Raw genomic sequence first — 20455 nt, 5'->3', positions numbered from 1 at the left:
AGAACTTTTTTATTCCCTAGAAAAACTGACTCATTGAGCCTACACTCTGTTTTTCAGAGATTTTTCAGCTTTACTTTGAGTATAGCTGCTCATACTGTACTTATTTCTGTCATTATTTTTTGGAAGATCACATATTTATATGTGTATATATCATAAAATTTCCATGCAAAATTATATAATGAATAGTTAAAACTATACATACTGATGCAGCTTTAAAGCTGAAAGGAAAATATGCCAAATGCAGCTAGTGCTCGTGTTATTATAGTTTAAATTGATTGGGTTGGCAAACCAAGTAAAACCTAAATGAGCAGATGAACAGGAAGGAAGAAGGTGACTTGAGTGGGAAATCCACAGAGTCTGCTAGAGAGACTAGACTGAGGTAACAGAGCATCACTGTATGGGACTGTGGGACACTGTACGTCTTTCACTATACAGAAAGTTACATAATCTGCTGCACCCGCAGCCCATGAAACCACAAAGGGAAATTAGTAAGATTTATTTGATGAAAATCAAATAAATCATCCCATAGGTAAATACCTTCTGATTCTTCTCTACAGTGGACAGCAAGTTTGTTTTTAAATTATTCATTGCAGTGTGTGGATTAATGTGGCTGCTAAAGTGGCTGCAGATTTAGCTTAATGAATTACTTGTTATACCAGCACAGCATTCATTTTTGTAGAAGGAAAAATCCAGAGAGATTCTGGTAAATTATAATAGTTACAACAATCCTACACTGAACAAGAAACTTACATACATGCACATGACTATTGTTTTGTAACTAAGCTAAAATATAAACTTTTATCACTTGATCAGAATCCTCAGTTAATTCATCCATGTTTTATAACTGCAGTATGATTTAAAGGAAAATCAACAGACATCTTAATGAAATATGAGCCAACCCATTCAAAAAACAGCATTTACCATTCTGATATCATTCAAAAATGAATTACTTACCAGAATGAATATATTGTTCTTGTTATCTCTGTCTTCGTGCTGTTCCCTCCATGAGTTTAGAAATGCTCACACAGACTTGCGAGGATGTGAGGATGTGAGGGAGAGGACCACCACTAAAAAGCGGGAAAGTGAGAAAGTCCGCTGCTACTTAAGGACCCCCCCTCCCCTTCCACGCCTAGTGGTCCCACTCTCTCAACCACCATGGAAAATATTTGTATTGGACATATAAAAAGAGTTGAGTTTTACACAGATTTGTGTATCAAATACAATCAACTACTCTCTTGTATTCTGCTACAGGAAGAAAACTTTTTTTATACCTGTCTAACACGCATTTCTAGAGATATTTAACATACACTGATCCAGGGTTTGTCAGTAATAAAGCCAGTTTCAATTCATCAATATTTTTGTGTTATTAGTATCTAATGTTATCCCATTTTTAGTGACTAGAAAGTGCAGTATTGCTATCAATCTATGCGCAACACACCATAATCACCTGCATGTTTCATCTTCACATGGCTCATGACAGGTATTTTCTTGTCCGCTATAAGTAACTGGACTTATTCTAGACATTTCTAACCCCCAGACACAGTCTTTGATTGAAAAAAGTCCAGGTGAGGGAATCATGATTCAGCTGGAATACATAGTGTAACACTGCAAGTATTCACTGCTGACTCTGGGAGACAGGAAGCTCTCGCTATATGAATTGGCTGTTTGTTGAAAGTAATGAGATGTAACTACGTGGGAGTTATGTAAGTGACCAAACATCCAGCAGATTTAAGGAATACTCTGTGAAGGCACTGTATCTCTGACCAAATGGCCACCCACCATCCCACCTTTTGTAAACCACATGAAGACAAGTATGTCAAGGGTTCAGAGCAAACAGGGCCTCAGCCAAATTTTATAGAACAAAAACAAAAGTGTGAAAGAGTTGGAACATGTTATACTGTACATTCAAAGATAATAAACAATACATTGATTAGGGTTCTGTTAATGAGTTTTAATTGACTATAAATAAATGTTTTTTGTAAAATTGCCCAACACTCAAGTTTAAATTAAGAGTTCAAACATAATTAAACAAAGCGTAATATGAGAAAAATATTTGATATTTTATATAATATTATTAATATTATTTCTGTTACCTGTCAAAATTCACAGCATATTCTAACATAACATGAGATAGATGTGTTGTTTCATGTGATAATCACTCACCCTGTGTTCTGCATTACTTTATTGATTTGACTATGGTTATATCAATCAACATCTACACACCAAGTCAGACGACATAAATGCACATACACATTATTTCCACTGATTGATTTGTATACAAATACATGGTGCAAGCTTATGCTTCTCTTATGTACATGGCCATTTATTGTTAAATGCCAATAAGCATTCTGCCATTATTGAGTTTCCCAATTACAGCAGCTGTGCTCTATGTACTGTGATGTGTCATGAGGGTGTGAAAAGTCTATACTGATGACAGTTCAAGTCAAATCAAGTTGATATTAGGATGACAATTAACAGATAACTGTCAGTGTGGTGTGGACTCCTGAGTGGGTGGTCAAACTCCATCAGTACCTCCATCTGGCGGCAGCCTCCAAGTACAGCTCCGCTTTGACTCGACTCTCTTCTGCACCGTAGACCACCCTTAAACCACTGACCTTGTCTTGCCCTTTGGAAAAATGACTGAAGACACAACCTCAGCAGCTGAGGTTCCTGCACACCTAAGAAAATACACCTGGCCATATGGACACGTTTCACAATCCCCCAGTCAGTTTCACAGTTGCTGATCAAGCATATTTGGTATTTCATAGCAGGTGAGTATGAACCCAATGTGGATTTACAGTAAATCATTTATGGCAGTCTACAAATGAACCAAAATCTAAGTCTGTTCAGGCTGAACAATAACTAATTTGTAAATGTATTTTCAAAAAAACGGTTCTGTTAAACTGTTAAAACCACTTCTACTTTTGTGGATGGTCTTCGTCTATTCATAGAAGTGGTGAACTAAACCTTTAGATATAAATGTGCAATTCTGTCACACACTGATGTCTGCGTGTTTGATGAAATGTTTAATGAGCAGGCTGAAACAGTGCAGCCGTTGATGTGGCTGTGATTGAAGTGATGGTTAGTACTCCCGTGTTGCTTACATTGGACCTGGCCTCAGAGATTAGAATAATATCAGTATATAAACCTGTGCTTGTTCCTCACCTCTCCACCCATAACCCCCTCCTTCTCCTTCTATGTTGCTTCCTCCCACTGCCTCTCATTTTCTCACATTACCCCTCTCTGAATTTCCTAAAGTGTTTGAATTAGAGTATATAACTGTGTGTCTCACCTACGGCATATTTCAGTGGTGGTTTCTTTCTTTTGACCTTCTCTAATAGTGACTTTTAATCCTTAGGACAGGATGATTTTGCCAAATCTCCTTACTGTTTAACTAGCAAGTCTCATTCACTGTACCTTAAACCACACCCTCTCCCCCTTTTCCTCACCTTTGAGGGGCTATGAGGGGGGTTACATTGAGCACAGAGACCCCTCTCAGCTCAGTGAATGAAAAACTACTTTAAAAAAATTATATGTTCAGCAGGGACACTAAATCAAACTATTACATCAGTGTGAAGCACACTATTTGGAAAAACCCGAAAGAGCAAATTTATGGATACACTCCTTGTTTCTGTTGCTGTGTAAAATTTTATTTCACGTATGCTAGAAGCAGCTACAAAATGCACATACAAAGGCAAATGCAATACATGAGGAGATTATTATGAATTTAAACAGTGGTAGCTGTTTAGATGTAAAGAAATTACAGTTACATTGAAGTAGTAAATTTTTTAAATGTTGCTGTGGTGGAGTCAGGCTAAATCAGATGTCCAACTTCTGTCCGACTCAGGTTAGTGATAATGTACCATTCTTACTGATATTCTTATACTGAGCTTTCATAAGTGATCATAGTGGTTACTGTTATAATGTAGCACTTTAACATACAACACACCCAAATTTACTGTCTGCAGCCATCCACCTTGTACTCATGTGTAAACTGAGAAAACTGTGCGCACGTAGATCTAAAAGCAGATTTTTTACATATTTCATTCGAAGGCTTCTTTTCAACCCAGGTGTTAGATTCCAACAGGTACTGCATCCTATAAAAGGTGATAATAAAAAATATGGAGAATTAGTCACAGTAAAATTACACAGTATGCCCATTAATACCACTAACTATACTGTACTCACTCTCCACTTGAGTCGGTTGTTGAGCCATCTTTTCCCATGATGAGGTAATGTTTTCCCAGTTCCAGGTCTTCTTTACACTGACGCCTCTTAGCAAACACTCGGACAGAATTCTCTCTCACACGCACATCTCCATCTGATAAACAGATGTCATGTTTATAAATATAGTAAATATAGTAGCACACAACAATTTGAAGGTATGCAAAGTCTTGTGGTTTCTGCATACTTACGCGATCTGAGTACGTCAGTTACTTTTGTTTCGTACAGCTCGAAGTTACTCTTCGTAGAAACACTGATAACTTCAACCATATATGCTGAAATAAAACAAGAATCACCCAATTATCAACAACTCATCATCTAAAGGATTATTGTAACCATTTAATAGGCTGTTCAATATAAAAGAATGGATGTGAGCCAGCTTAATATTAGATACTTTACACCATGCTGGAATTTGCGTAGTACTGACCGTAATCTACTGTAGGGAAGAAGCACGCATGTTCTACACGGTCATTCTTCATGATTTTAGGCTTAAATGTTAGTTTTTGTTTATGACAGGGTCCTAAAGAAAAGACAAACATATTACAGTTTCAAATATTTACTGGTGGCCACAGCTACGTTTATACACAGGTATTGTTCAGTATGGGTTTTGATTCGCATACTTTCTGCACACTGGCACACATCCTCTGAACACAGTTTGGAGACCATCTTGCTTCTTTGGGGGGCAGAGTAGAACACAGTACACTTGATGTCTGCAAGGGAAGCACAAATATCCTGTAAATCTTTATAAAAAAATCCTAGAATTACAAAACAAAACCCATACCTGGTTCATAATAGTCATAGAACACGGCTGGAGCAGGCTGTAAAAGGCCAATCGGCACTCTCTGTACGGCATCAAAACTAATACATTCGTGTGGTTCAAGGAGCTAAAAAGAAAAGAAATATTTTAGTAACAGACAGAAAAGTGCTTGTGAATGTACACAGATTTCCAGTCTTACGTCATTGAAGTAGATCAGCACCCTTCCATAGGAGACTTCATAGTGGGAAATGTATTCTTCAGGTGGCTCTTTTAGCTGGGAAGAGAATATAATTGATGGTTGATGTTAAAGCATCAGAATTATTTATAGCTTTGTCAATAAAGTGGAAACGTGACTGGTTGCCAGAGACTTTCAGCCTCAAGGCAGTAGTACTTTTTGTTGTTGTTATTGTAGAGGCAATGGGGGGGGGGGGGGGGGGGGGGGGGGGGTTAAATACTACAATAGAGATGAGTCTAGAGAGGTACTAACCACGTCCAGATCCTCAATAACAGCCTCAAATCCGCTCAGAAGTGTGATGTCAGCAATGGCCATTCCTGTGAGTTTGTAGTTCAAGCTATGACTACACAAAGGAAAACAACAAAAAATTTCAGGGGGAAAAAGACATTCTTTAGGGTTGTTTCATCCAAATTAATTGTCTGATACACATTTGAAATTTTGTCCGACTCACCTCACACAGACTGTGTATGTGACATCATGTGAATTTAGTTCATTATCAAGATCTCTCCTTGTTCGGGTGCGAGCATCAGACTGCTCAATCGCCGATAATGACTTTTTATCCTCAGTGTTGTCATAATCATCGTAGTATTCATACGTTTCTGTGATCGTAACTGAGGAGAGAGAGGTTAATGTCACCGTGAAGCGTTTATCAGCAGCACATGTGGTTGTAGTTTGTTTTCTGAAAAAGGCTCACCACTGTACTTCACTTTTCCCTCCACTGTGACGTTAATAGACAGTTGTTGACAGGTGTCCTTGGCATCCAGCAGATAGTAAGCTTTCATAACCTGCAGAGAGATTGGTCATGCATTTTCTATTTTTCTTCTCACCTCTTATGATGCTTCTTTTCCTTGGTTGATCTATTCTGTGTATGTTGCTCAGGTTTCTTTCTTTTCCAAAACATCCCAACTTTATATCTGTCCTATACCCACTATCTGTGCAATGTCTTTGATTGTTTTGGGTAAAAAGAAAGGGAACTATTTGTAACCAAATCTAAACCTTACACCTTACAGTGCCTTAAGATGACATTTGTTATGATTTGGCATTATATACAGAAACTGAAATGACTTGAATCATATGTTCTGTACAGAAATGAATCACTTACTTTTAGTTTGGCTTCTCCATTTCCTGTCAGAAGTACAGAAATTTGGTTCCCTGCTAGTTTCTGGGGCAAGGCACACAAGAGAAAACAAGCAATTTCAGAAGAGTTTAGACACTCATGTGTGTATTTAAGTGTATTGCTCAGTGTGCTACCTTTAGGTCTATTTCCACTTTCTGCTTCTTATTTTCCAGTGCAAGACTTGCAGTGTCTTTCTTTCCTGGGGATGTGAACTGTGCTATTATATTTGTTTCAGGACTTGTGGCTACAAAGAGCTCATACTCAGAGAGAGCTTGCAGTGCCATGATGGTATCCTGGATATAATAATAAAACATTAATATCATGTTAAATCAATCAGTGTTGTGTTAAATTGGAGCAAAGCAATTTTTATTTTAGCATCCTTATCACCTGTGATGATTTGAAGCCTCCAAAAAAATTTTCTTGGGTGGTTAACCAGCAGGCCGTCTGTTTTGCATGCTCCACCTTTTTAAGTGCTATTGCAGTTAGGAGGGCGTAGGCTGAAGTCTCTACAGTGATTGCATCTGCCTTCTCTCGATTTTTCCTGGGGTCACTTGTCCACAAATAGCAGTCATTTTTATCTGATCATTAAGAAGTAGACAAATAATAAATATTAGATAAATGTCACATGTTATGTGTAACTGGTTTGATTTTTATAGGGTTTTAAGCTTTCAGGGATGATGTTCATACAGCACAGACGCTGCTGCTGCTCGTTTGTGAACTTGCTCCTCATGCTATCCTTTCTATGCAAATATAACATGAGTCAAGACTTATCAGTAGCTTGTGGGGAAAGTGAAGTCTGTTTTCCAGTAGGAACAGTATGTTTTTTCCATGTAGTGTAATATGAATTTAACAAGTTACCTATGCAGACAGTTAGACTTATTATTTTAACATGTACATTTGCAGTCCAGATGGAAATATGATGGTTGTCTTTTAGCTGGGTGCAGTTGGTGATGCACAGATTTAAAACACATATTTCTCACACACATCGATTTTCCATAAAAATGTTTACATAGCCATGCTAAATAATGAAATTAGATGTAATGCAATTAGGAATTCTGTTTAAGTCACCCAAACCAATTGACTTTGATCACACATGCCTTCAGTAGCAAATGCTTTAAGTCTTCTCCAAGTATCAGAGTGATCTGTTTCTTTCGGCATGCAGATTGAGAGGCAGTAGGCCACAACTGCAACAGCATAGGGATGCTGAAGCTCTGGTAGCTGTGACTGCAGGTATGTGGTTGATCTTGAAATGCTTGTTTCCTAGTGAAAGTAAGACAAAGATGATGGTGGTTATTATTATTATTATTATTATTATTATTATTATTATTATTATTATTATTATTATTATTATTATTATTATTATTATTATGCTCACAATGCTAACATGTTAATGTTCAGCTGGTATAATGTTTACCATACATTTTTCTTTTTGTCTACATTATTCACTGATTTGGCTGTTTACCAAAGTTATTACAGTTCTGTCTATGTATCAAAAGACTGTTGATACAAGTTATATCCAACATGAATATTGTTACAAATGACATGATAGTCTATTCAGATAGTTAAAAATCAAAATTATTAGCATGGATAAAAACAATCATCCAGGACAGGACATGTTTTAATTATCTCACCGTTTTACTGTGAAGTTCAGGTTGGAGGAACTGAAGGGACCGCTTCAGTGCAAGAGCTGTGAAAGCTGTGATGAATGCATTTCGGTCTCTGTCTGTCTATATTAGAAATAGACAGTACTGCATTATAATCACTGCTCTTTAGTTTGTTGTCATATGATTACTTTACAGTATATTTCACAAATACAGTGCACTGTGTACAGTATGCAGTATGTTAAAACATGTATACATGTGCATAATCTTTTAAAATAACTTACCAGGACTCCTCGGTGTAACACTGGAAATTGGTCAGTAAATGATCCATGAGTGTTCTGTACTGATAGCAAGTAACTGACTGTGTGACTGATCTGTTCTTCAGGTAAAATAACAGCTTTTCTTCCTTGAGCTCCAAAAGATACTTTTTGGCGCTCTGCCACCATCGCTAGCACTTTCAATACATAGGCAGTTAACCTGAGGTAAAGAGGATATAACATGTGAGAGAGGAAATATAAAAGTCAGCAGCAAGAGAGATTTACAATTTGGTTTGCTCGAAAAAATGAGAGTTGATTTACCCCATCAGATATTTGAAGTAGCTTCCCTAAATGAAGACCTGATAAAGCACTGTGAAATAAATACTCACCAGTTACTAGGTAGTGCTGTATACCACGGTCCATAGGATCCGTTGTCTTTCTTAAGTTCAAATATCCTCGTAAAACCTGACAAGGAAAGAATTTACTTAAAACAGAATGTCCATAGTTTTGACCCAGTAATGGAGTAACATACTGTACATTACATCACATAATAACAATGTGAAAATCCAAGAACAGAAAACAAAAGTTGCACATTTCCCAATTGAAACAGGCCATTTGTTTTTCAAAGGTTATTACAAATAGTTAAACAACTTGTCATTGTCATTAGATTGTGATCCACTGAAAAAATAAATTAACACATGTTCAACTTTATTTCACAAAATGCATTGTTGTGAAGTTAGCTGGCATTGTCTGTCATGTAGCTGCCAGTAAGTTGGAATAAAGTATATACTTTCTGTGTAAGCTACATACAACATGGACCTTTTAAAAATTAAGCTAGCTGTGGCATGAGACTCACATTCATTCTCATATAACCCTGCTTTACTTTGCTGGAATACTATTACATTAAGTCAAAGTCTTCCTAATTACTATAAAATCTTTGAAGCACTACCACATGTGAATGAGATATATAAGCATACATAGTCTATATATTTATGTCGACAACATCATAGCTAGGGTCCATCATTATGTTAGAGACTCATGGTTTTTGTTGTCCTGATGTTGTCTCATTTTCAGACCTTTCTTTTTTTCTTCTTCTAATACTTAAATGGATTATTCTTCACTTTTTACTGCTTGGCTCTCATTAATCTAAAACATCAGAAGTCAATTCAGGTTCTCTTGGGTAACAGAAACAGACAGGCTTACATCCCTACCTTGTCAGCAACCACAAGAAAGAATCACAATCAAGATACTTAGTAGGCTCCATATAACTTTCGTCACCTCAGAAGACTGTTTTTTCTTCTTTCTTAACCCCAAATATGTACTCTGAGAGAATATGTGCCCTTATTAACTGCTTGTTATCTTCTCACCTCTTTCAATTTTATCAAGTGCATCATCTCTGGTACCAGCGCGCAGGTCAAACCATTGTTCATTTAGGTCAAGGTAGCGCACAGCAAAAACTGTAGGCGCCAGTCCTACCATTGTTTGTTCTACACATCCTGTAGGCAATACTATCAACTTGGCGATCTTCTCAGGCGCAAGAAGGTTCCTCACAAATGAATTCCCAACTCCATTCCCTGTCGTGTGAGAACAAAGGTATTATCATTTACTGTACAGGGATCTGTGAATTGTATTGTCTCTGTCTAACAATACATACCTTCCATTGATATGAAAATATTGGTGTCGGAGTCGGGAACTGTGTTCTCTGGTAGAATTCCATCAATGGGGAAAGTCTTTGTGCTTTTCCCTGTTATGACAAAGGAGTGAATAGATGAAAACAAATGTAACGTGTTGAAGAGCAACAAAAACAATAAATATTTTGAGAGATACTTAATTAGAAATTAGAAATACTTAACTCACCATCTAATTTAATCAGACTGGTTACCTCTTCTCTCTGTTCTATTCCTTCAGTCTAAACCATGACATAACAGTCAGTTACTGTGGCTTGTGGCCATGTTTATTTTGTCAAATGATTTTTATAAAACAATCATCCGCAAAAGGATAACATAAAGTCTTTGTCACTCACCCTCACATTCAACGTTTTTTCAATGGCATCTATTCCTCTCTCGTTTTCGATATCATACAGACGTATTTTGATGGGTATTGATCCGGATTTCATGGGGACAGCAGAGAAAGTGACAAACTGAGAGGACAGTCCCTCCACCGTAATGTTAACAAAAGCAGTAGTGGTGGCTGAACCGGGGGAGCAGAGTCCTTCAGTTTGTTCCATATGAACTGCCACCTATAAAAATGCAGTGTCCACAAAGAAAGAAACATTAAGAATTGTATTGATATTCAGGTGGTTACTAGTTAATAAGTGTAATTACACATGACTCGTAGTTAAATGTACCTCTAGTATGCTGTCGCCATAGTTGTAGATAACTGGTGAAATGGACAGTTGCTCATATTTTTTCACTGAGTAAGGCAATCTGAGTGAAACAAAGGTCCTCTTGACTGCTTTAACATCAGGCACGTGAGCTACGCAAAAGCCTGAAACACAGAGTAACTTGCAGTTATTAAAGAAAATATCTTATATCCAGGATTTGTTGAGTTGGAAGTTGTTGTTACCAGAGTCTCGAGATAAAGTGATGACCTGAATCTCCCAGGTGGTGATGGAATCGGGTAGAGTCAAGGCATAGCTAAAGATAGAAGATAGAAACAAATACATGGGTAGCAAAGGTTTAAATGGCTGTATCTAGTTACTGTACTTCAGTTGAAAAGAAAATATCACACCAAGACAGTATTCAAGTTTACTGTCCACCTCTTACCTCTTTTTGTCATTTACTTCAAATTCACTGAAGGAAAAGCTCGGGGGGAAATATCGCCGAATATACTGTTGAGCAGTGTCAAAAAAGAACTCTTCAATGTCAGCTACACTTGCAGCTGAAAATGAGAACATGAGAAATCTGTGTTCAAACTACTTGAGTATCGTGCTTCTCTTATTAAATGCTAAAATGCTTAAACATTAAATATTTCGTGTCTCATCTCATCTCACTTCGCCCAAATCCTTTCTGGGCATCAGCTTGTGTCTTATTTTTTCTCAGATCCTCTCCTTCAAGGCAGCATTTTAAGAAGGCATCTGCACAAGCTTGATTTTTCATCACAGCGACTCTCTTTGCTCTTTTCTCACAAGTAAGTCTCATGGGGAGAAGAGAAAACCCGTGAGCACAACATTCTTGTAGGGTCTCATCGGAAAAGTTAGACTCTGAAAAACATTAAAAGGAAATACATAATTGAATGCATATTCTTAAATTTACACAAGAATATCTTTAAACATTATTTAATGCCAGAATGTTTTCTTACTAAATGCCATCATTTCCTGTTGAATGTCCACAGAGCGTCTTGATCGTGCAGATTGTGAATCACAGAACATATCTGGAAAAGTTATATAAATGATTAATATGTGGATGGGTTCTTTTACATTTGGATGGTTGCTGATATTATGAGAGTATAATGTGTTAAATATATATAAATAGTTGCAAATATACTATACTATACTATACCACTACAAATACTGCTAATACATACAACCAGAGTTAATACAAATCTTTTAAACATTGTACAATACAAAACTCAGAATATGTATTATATTTTATTATTTTATGATATTTTAAGTCTTTGATAGTCAGGAAAGTGAATTGACAGTTCCTCAATGTATAGTTCCCACTGTGAAGCACGGAGGAGGAAGTGTGATGTTGTGTGGGTGTTTGACTTTTGACACTGCGGCTTGTGTAAGAACTATGTGTCCGAGAAGGGGAGTGACGGAGCATGCCATCAGATGACCTGGCCTCCACATCACCTTGTCTGAATCTAATTAATAGCCTCTGTCCCATCAACTAAAATGTGCATATATCCTATTAAATTGTGTGTGTTCCTCGTTCTGCAAAACTCAAATTAACCTCTGTAAAATTATTCAATCAAATTAAAGTGACAAAAACATCAATTTCAAAGGAATTAAACTATTAAAGACAGTTTTCTCATACTCCTTCTCGAAGCAGAGTTGGTCTGAGATACAAATGACAATCCAGCATCTGTAAGTACAGATGCAGAGTCAGCTCCTCCGCCATATGAGCAACCAAGGTCATACGACTGCATAGTGGAAAACACCTAAAAAGTGGTAACAAGAGTTCGGGTTTACTGTATTATCATACACACAGACACACAGATAGATCGATAGATAAAATGTGTGTGTTAGAGTGTTACCTGGTTGGCTGTGAGTTTATTATCAGCCTTGAGGGCATAGAAGGCCTTATCCACAGCCAGTAATGCTACTGATGCTGTCTGACCATTTAAATCAAATTCCAGCTTTGCCTGATTTCCTGGTTCAAATTCTCCTTTATGAGCTACCTAAATTCAAGTTAAATAAAAACATATTAATTAACAGATTGATGTAAATTATGAATTATACATTTTGTGTTGACAAAGAATGATAACTGGCGTGTTACCTAATAAAATTAATTAGAGCAGTGTTATAAATTATGAATTAGTACTTCACAGGTCAGTCCTTTTACAATCACTATGATATTTTGTCTATTCCTTTCCACTTTCCACTGTATACTAACACACACGATGAACAGAAGTAAAGCTTGTTAGTCGACTGTGTCCCTCTGTTCGGGCTGCACTCTTATCTATTATGTTTACCCACCTTGACCTTTATCTCACATTCATCCCTGACATCTACCCACAGCGAGTCAGCAATGACGTCACCCCGCTGGTTGTAGAAATAGCCAATCACACGGAAGGATGGAACCATATTAGACGTTATCTGCAAGTTGTGTTTGACTGAAGTCCCAAATGTGAGGTGACTGTGTTTTACTAGGATTCCACGACTTAGAACCTACAAAAGAGACATTACAAAATGTTTTTAATCATGATAAACTGCTGCTCCTTTTTTAAAAAAGACATCATTTTTATGTAATTAGATGTGCCTTACCATGTAGTATATGAACCCAGCTCCTGGGCCATTTATGGTGTTGAATGTTATGCTAAGTAAATCATTCACAGAATACACCTTGTTGGTAATACTCATGTAAAGGTGGCTGCCACTCGAAGACGAAATGCTTTTAATTATTTTACTCTGTTGCACGCCATCTGCAGTCACCTATTGAAGCAAGTAGGAAAACAGTTAAAAGTAAACAAAACAAAACAAAATGTAACAGTCAGTTTGGAAATACTAACTTTAACTGTAATCTGAGGCACAGACTGAATGTTAAAGACAGGAACCGCTGTCCCATCCTGGTCAGTGAGGCCTTGCCATGATTTCTCAGTTGATTCTTTTACATCAACTTTTAGTGGCACACCAGCTGCTGGGGAGCCATCTGGGAGACGCATGACCACCTATGAGAAAAAGGAATGATATTTTAACTTCCATATCTGAAATTAGACCAGTGACATGTACATGTGTATACCATTTTTTTAGGTTCATGCATACCACCACATCTACAGGATATCCACGAACGAAATATGAGCGGGTTCGAGAGAGATCCATGGTGTATTTGTGGGAGATGACAGGAAGGTAAACTTCTGCCTGTGATATTTCTCCACCTGTGCCAAATATGCAAATAGTTAATTTGTCAGCAGCAATGGAAAATCACAATAATATTTCTAATATATATATATGTACGTGTGTAATTTACTTTGTATGTTGGTGACAAATACTCTCAAGTAGAGTCGTGCTCCACTTTGCTGTAAATCAGAGAGGCTTTGGTTTTTGAGCTGCTCATTTATCTTCGATGTTCTGAGAGAAACTGTTGCACTTCCGCTGACAATCTGCAAGAAATAAATTGAAAGACATAAATTGTTGCCAAGTACTCAGTAAGTTAAAATGCAATGTGTTGCCAGGTTATCTGATTTCAGATGAGATCTTGAAATGAATAGATTTTAGTGTCCTTACCGAACCGGTGAGCTCCAGTCCTTTGATTAAGCCTTTCAGAGTTTTTTCTTTATTTACCATTCCAAACTGGCAGTGATATGCTCCTTTAACTTTGTCACCACGTGAATAGCTAAAAAAAATTATAAAAAATTATAAATAGAAAATTGTTTCAAAATAATCAACAGCAAAATATCCATAATAACACTCACAGGCACAGTTGTACAAAACAGAATTAATAATATATTTTAATTAATTAATTAATTCTGTTCTCAGGGCCGTTATTTACTGGCCCTACTGGGCAGACATCCATCATCAGACCCAAATCATAACTCAAATGGCATAATAATCAGCTAATGATCCAGCCTTAACAGAATTCTTGGCAGTAAAGTGCATTTAATGGGTAAATAAACAACACTTACATGGCTGAAATAGTGAAGACAAATTCTTCTGCACTCAACAAAATATAGTTGTGCTCCATTGCAATGTTCACCTCAAAACTTGGTAAGACTGGGGGGGTAAAAATAACATTTTTTGAATTAGATTGAGAAAATCTTATATATTCTCTATATATGGAAAATACCTTAATCCAGTTAGTAGCTCACCAAATTTTTGGACTTTAAATTCTCGAGTAGCTGCCTTTGCTTCATCGCCCTCATAGTGTGCTGTGATCCTCCAAGTGCCCGTTCTTTGTAAACACAACATGTTGATGTTTCAGACTTGGCCATATTGGTATATAAGTTTATGCCTACTGTGAGGCTAATTGCAAACATACTTAGCGACATCAGGTATGTCTAACCAGCCTCTGAATATTCCTCCCTTTGCAGTTTTAGTTGATTTCATGATCCTGTTTCCAGCAGCATTCTGCACATAAAATAATAAAAGCATCATCATCTGTGTGGAGTCACCAACGTTCTGTTTTTAAATGATGCACAGATCTACTCACAAATACTGATAGTTGGAACACTTCTTCGTGAGGCCTGAGTGTGTGGTCAAGAGTGAATATCCTGTACTGCACTACAACAGGGAAATCAACATAATTTGTTATATTTGTTTATTCATACAGGTGATATTTGACATGTGTTAACTTTCTCTTTACCTTTCTGTGTTGGGTTGTACATGGGCTGATTAGTCTGAATGAATATATAGCCCCTGTGTTTTGATATCAGCACCCTTGTCAACTTTCTACCAGACATGGACGGACTCTCTGCCACCAGCAAAAGATAGTCAGGGTATCGTCCGCGGATTCTTGACATGATTTCTCTGTCTATCTGTTAAGTTGAAAATTACAAGTTATGATTACTGACATCTCAGGCCTGTTTAAATGCCTTTCTTTTTGTATGAATGAGGAAATGTTCATACCATAAGCTCAACTGTTTTGGTCTCACTTTCTTCAGTACACAGAGTAGTTTTCTTTTGAGACACAATTGTATTAGTAGTCTCATGCTCCAGGTGGAGACTGACGCGATTGTGAAGATGGCGCTTCCCCAACTGGACAAACACTTTCTCATTTACCCCGACATGAAACACACTGGGGGCTGAGATAAAGAAGCTGCAAGCAAAGTAAAAAAAAAAAAAAAAACACAGCTCTTAAACTTGCTTTAGTTTGTGTTTCTTAATTTCTGCCTTGATTTGCTTGATTTAGAAATATTTCACATATATTGAACTTCAATATTTCATGTACAGTGATATCAAAGAAGACAGAAAGCATATGCAAACCGTTTAAACACAAACAAGTGTTGGAGTCACACTACACTGAATTATTAAAAAATGTAGATTTGTGCAGCTGTTTACCTGTCGTCGGTTGAACACTGCGATTCCACTGTGAAGATCAGGAGCAGTATTGAAAAGATGTGGAGCTTCATTGTGCAGCTTTTACGGCTTTGCCTGCTCTGACACAGGACTGTTATTAACTGGGGTATTGTAAGTAATCCACCCCTGAATTTCTCAATCCTCAGATCTAGCAGTGCCCTCCCTCTGTTTTTCTCTTTTTCTTCTCAGACAACTTGCACCATTCTTCACTTTATGCTAAATGAGGATATATAAACTGAGAAAATCATCATATTGTGACATGTAGCATGTATGCTGATGTGTTTTGTTCCAACAATAGTGTACAAATTTCTACACAGATAAAAATGTTTACCATAAACAGATGTTTATGTTGAAACAGAGGGGCCTGACACATATATTTCAGTTGTTTGATTTTCATTAAATTTGTTGCTTCAGTGTAACTGCTTGGCTTGGAGCAGTGTTTGTTTCTGTTTCACAATGTTTAACCATCCCCTCATTGGTCACTGCACTTCAAGTCAGCCAGTTTTCCCTCAAATCATGTGATTTACAAGAAACCAAAATTTATCTGTTTAGATTTGGATTGAACTGGGTGCTGTTGACTCTACAACAGTGAAAATAAGTATCTGCAAACCCAGGTTGCTGAATCAAAAGTCACTAAAGTTTATAATTCAACAGATAACAAATGTGCAGTGTAGTTTACTTGTTAAGTAGTAGCAGTAGTGTGTGTAGTCATGGTGAAGTGATGGTATGCTGAATGGAATTTAAAAATCTGCCAAAGCCCGTTCAGATCTGGCAAAAACGGAGGAGTATGATTAATAACACAGACACGAAGAAGATTCTGAAACTTTATTTTGTCTTCATGAACAGCTTGGAAAAAAATGTACTTAAAAAGGTAAACAAAACCTGCCTTAGTGGGAACGTGGGATGCATCATGATATTCAACATAAACCTTTTGATGGTAAATTTACCTGTTTGCCTGCATTGCCTCAGTTTCCCATCTTGCTCATGTCTTGGCCCTAAACTATGCAGATTAATCCCATAAAAACCCAGACCCATTTTTACTGAAATGTTAATTATGTGGGATGTGAAACAAACCAAATGCAGCATGTGAAACACAATTCTCAAAGTGTTGGTGACACCCAATCAGGAGGAGAATACTACACCCTAATTGTGCCTGGGTAAAAACAGATGACTTCCACGTGAGGAAACTCAACTTTCCAGACACCCAACCTGTGGGTTAATTAAATTTAGTTGCTTGGGAATGTTGTTGACAGTAAAGTAAAGTATACGCAGAGTCAATTATAAAAGAAGAAGAAGATTGAAAGTACAAATTGAATTTGACCAGTAAAATTAAATAAATAAAAGTTTTTAATTAAGCTTCCTCAATTATACACATGATAAGAATAGGTAAGGGACAGTTCTATATAATCCAAAGGTATGTTCAGAACTTGAAACAAACATCTTTGGCAGCCTGCTTTGGTCCATAATAATCTAGTATAGATTTATTTTAATAGTCCGTTTAACAAACCCAAATTGACATCTTCTTTGTAAATTGCTCTACATACATTTTAAATGTCAAAGTTCAGTTTACTTGTTCCTTTAAGATAATAAAATACAAAAAGCTGTGTCAGTCCAGTGACGCAGGCATTAAGAACTTAGTTCACCTACAAGTCAGAACTAGAAGGAATTTGAAAGTCCAGGATTTAGAAATGCAGTTTGAATTACAGATTTTCAACTGATAATTTTAATAAAAAGAAGATGCGTTTCTTATTAATCACATGCATTTGTCGTATTTACTTTTGCAACTGCTCCTAATTCAGTGTTGGCCCTGCAAAGTGAAACTTTTAAGTGTAGTCCATTTGTTACATACAACCACATAATATTCAAAAATTCCCAGGTCAATCTCTTAGTTGTCACAGTAAGAAGTGAGATGGAGTAAATGAGAGTCTGGGGCATGATGTCCATCCACAACTCCTGGATATGGAGAAGTGATACAAGAATTGCGTTTGGACAATCAACACCACACTCCCTGTCAACCTTAGAAGGAACAGCAGTAGCATCTTTTAGCACCTCAAGTAAAACCTGCAGTGAATGGACAGATGGTTTGATAATATATTATTAATTAATCAAAACCAATGTAGAAACATCCGTCATAAATATATTGAAGTTTTTGTTTAAACTTGTGCTTCTAGTTGGCAATTTTAAGACTTAATGAACTATACATGCCGAGAAACATAATGTAGAAGAGGCTATCACCTTTTAGTTCAATTATTTCTAACATATACATCTAGGTTTATGTGAATATACTAAACCCATAAGTGAAAGTAAGATATAAAGCAAAATATTTAAATACTTACATTATGAACCATAAACAATTCAGAAATAACAGATCCAGAGAATCAGTTATTAATCATGTCCTTAGGCCTATTAAATATTAACTTTTTCTTTCTCCTTTCTACCATTTTCCCAAATAATGTAAAGTCCACTCTGCACTCCTCTGCATCCGTCCTCAACCACTGTCAGTTCAGTTTGCCCGTCCATGTCCCATCTCTTCCCCTCTATCCATCTCATTTCATGCAGGAGTGGGGTTACCTAAGAGACTCTGCTTCAATGGAGAAAATCTCTTTTTATACAATTAACTGTGAAAGTGACAGAAGGAAAAGAAGGGAGGGATCTATGGAGGGGTGAAGACTCGGAGAAGAAAAGGAGAGTGGGGAACAGCAGCAAGTGTGCAATGTGGAGCAATGTAAAGTTAAAAACACATATTTGCACACATTTTTTATGTTTTAACTTTAGAAATCAGCTAACCCAAAGGGCGTTTGATGACCATAAATATAGATTCATTGGAGTTGAATGTTTTTGCCTTCAGATTGCTGAATTCAAACTTTTGATTCAGTAAACGTCTGTTTGATATTTAGAGAGAAAAAATATGTGTCAACATGATTATGAACTAAAAAATATATATTTTTATTGTGTGTCATTGCACATGGTGAAAAATTATTTACATGCCATTAAACTAATACATAATACTCCGTTTTGTAGCAACCCTTATTTCAATTGGGATTAGGCTAAATTTAGGCTGCATTACACTGATCCCAATGAAAGTAAATTATGTCTATCACCATAATCGTTCAAAATGCAGAGAGGGAGTCACCACTGGGTTACCACGGGGAGATGTACACAAAAGGGTGTGGCGTGGGAATGTCCACAGGGGTCAGGAGTGAGGGTGAAAGGGTCAGAGGTCAGAGCCAGCTGGACATAGAGGAGAGGAGATGAGGGTGAGAAAAGGGGATGACTGGGTATTCCAGAGCCTGATTGACTGGACCCAATGGGACATTAACATTGAACTGATGATGGGAGGCTCACTGACCAGTGTCCATTCAGGGAGGAGTTACTCACACATGTGTAATCATGCGTGGTAACTGACAAGTGACAAGACTCTTGTTGTGGATGCAAAAGCAGTGATCATCATGCAGCTGTGGATTACAAGATATACAAACTGGTATTTATTGGTTATGTTGGTCTTTGAATTCAGTGATGTTGTATGTATTCTACTGAAATCCTATCCGTAAAACTGTGTAATACTGAAAATGACATTAAGGTGGCCTTTCTGAAAAAGGCCTATAGTAATGTGTTATATACAGTATAACTTTCTGATCAGTTTGTGTTTATTTAATTTTCATTAAATAATCTTTTACACCATTCTAAGTACCAGCTGACAATTCAATCAAAATGAAAACAACAATCACAACCTCTGATGAAATGTCTCCACTGATCACTAATGATGTAAAACATGCCTCTACGGCAGTAAAGACAGTTCACTCACAGCTTCAACGTCAGACAGTTTATATATAATTTATACAAATAAATACATATAATACTAATTTCAATCACAATGTTTTATCATTTCCTTCCCAGTAGATATTCTGTGTTGCTTAAGGACGCAGCCATGGGGGTGGTGTGTGTCTGTGAGCTCTAACTGCTAGTGAAGGTCAGGTCAGTCGGGGCAGCAGGCAGTCTGGACTGGGGCCATACTCTGGTGGTCTAAAAAAGACGATATTGGGGCTTAACTCAGGGGGTCAACATGCAAATAGTAACCCCCAAGTAAAAGGCACAGAGCAGATCAATGTTCTCACATCACTCTTGCTGGCCATGACTGTGAGCGTACACACCACATGAGGCTCTCAGATGTAATTAAATTCATCACAACAATAGAGACAGCTGTACTTCAAGTCAGACATCTTGAGTGTGCATTCAAATAACTACAATGTATTTGTTGAATCTATAACCAGAGTTCACTGGCTTGATGTTACAGTTGCTAGAAACGTGGTTCAGAATCAAGGACTGCAAAAATATGTTATTCCATACGGCACGATAAAAACTTTCATCTGAGGTGACACCAGGCTTCCACACTCATCCAGCGCATGCTCAGTTGATGAAATTCAGGTTTTCTGTGTCAATAAACCCAAACCACTGCTGCCACCCAGTGGCCTCAATGGGCCCATCAACAGCACATATTTATTGAACAGCACAGTCATATTTATAGTAGTTGATCGGTCTCATGCGTACATACCTTACTGTTGGTCGTTGGAAATAACAATTCTGGA

The 20455-nt window shown here is 37.1% G+C and overlaps 1 protein-coding gene across 1 annotated transcript; it reads right to left on the bottom strand.

The window, feature by feature from the left end:
• Positions 1-3628: 3628 nt before the first annotated feature.
• On the bottom strand, positions 3629-16003 carry c4b (complement 4B (Chido blood group)). Its single transcript, XM_026371199.1, has 41 exons — positions 15852-16003; positions 15420-15609; positions 15157-15328; positions 15004-15074; positions 14833-14921; positions 14663-14745; positions 14480-14567; positions 14082-14190; positions 13825-13957; positions 13620-13732; positions 13367-13525; positions 13122-13289; positions 12834-13025; positions 12392-12535; positions 12172-12295; positions 11492-11563; positions 11184-11393; positions 10957-11071; positions 10757-10827; positions 10539-10678; positions 10215-10430; positions 10049-10100; positions 9846-9935; positions 9559-9765; positions 8581-8656; positions 8219-8411; positions 7965-8060; positions 7431-7593; positions 6721-6911; positions 6468-6626; positions 6319-6378; positions 5911-6001; positions 5668-5827; positions 5469-5559; positions 5181-5255; positions 5006-5108; positions 4845-4934; positions 4652-4744; positions 4416-4499; positions 4189-4321; positions 3629-4097 (listed from the first exon to the last, which is right to left on the bottom strand). Exons 1-41 carry the CDS (start codon positions 15920-15922, stop codon positions 3956-3958), a joined length of 5079 nt encoding a protein of 1692 aa, XP_026226984.1. The 5' UTR covers positions 15923-16003; the 3' UTR covers positions 3629-3955.
• Between the last annotated feature and the right edge of the window lie 4452 nt (positions 16004-20455).

The sequence above is a fragment of the Anabas testudineus genome, chromosome 16, assembly GCF_900324465.2.
Source record: "Anabas testudineus chromosome 16, fAnaTes1.2, whole genome shotgun sequence".
NCBI lineage: Eukaryota > Metazoa > Chordata > Actinopteri > Anabantiformes > Anabantidae > Anabas > Anabas testudineus.
The sequence above is the reverse complement of the archived record's forward strand: the minus strand, read 5'-3'. Positions and strand labels throughout refer to the sequence as shown.

What these genes read in the sequence shown, in the direction of transcription:
- c4b (XM_026371199.1), bottom strand. Translation starts at nt 15,922, where the DNA reads ATGAAGCTCCACATCTTTTCAATACTGCTCCTGATCTTCACAGTGGAA. An exon ending in GTACAACCCAACACAGAAAG is followed by an intron (nt 15,075 to 15,156) that starts GTAAAGAGAAAG and finishes TCCCTGTTGTAG; the next exon opens with TGCAGTACAGGATATTCACT. An exon ending in GAGGCTTCAAATCATCACAG is followed by an intron (nt 6,627 to 6,720) that starts GTGATAAGGATG and finishes TATTATATCCAG; the next exon opens with GATACCATCATGGCACTGCA.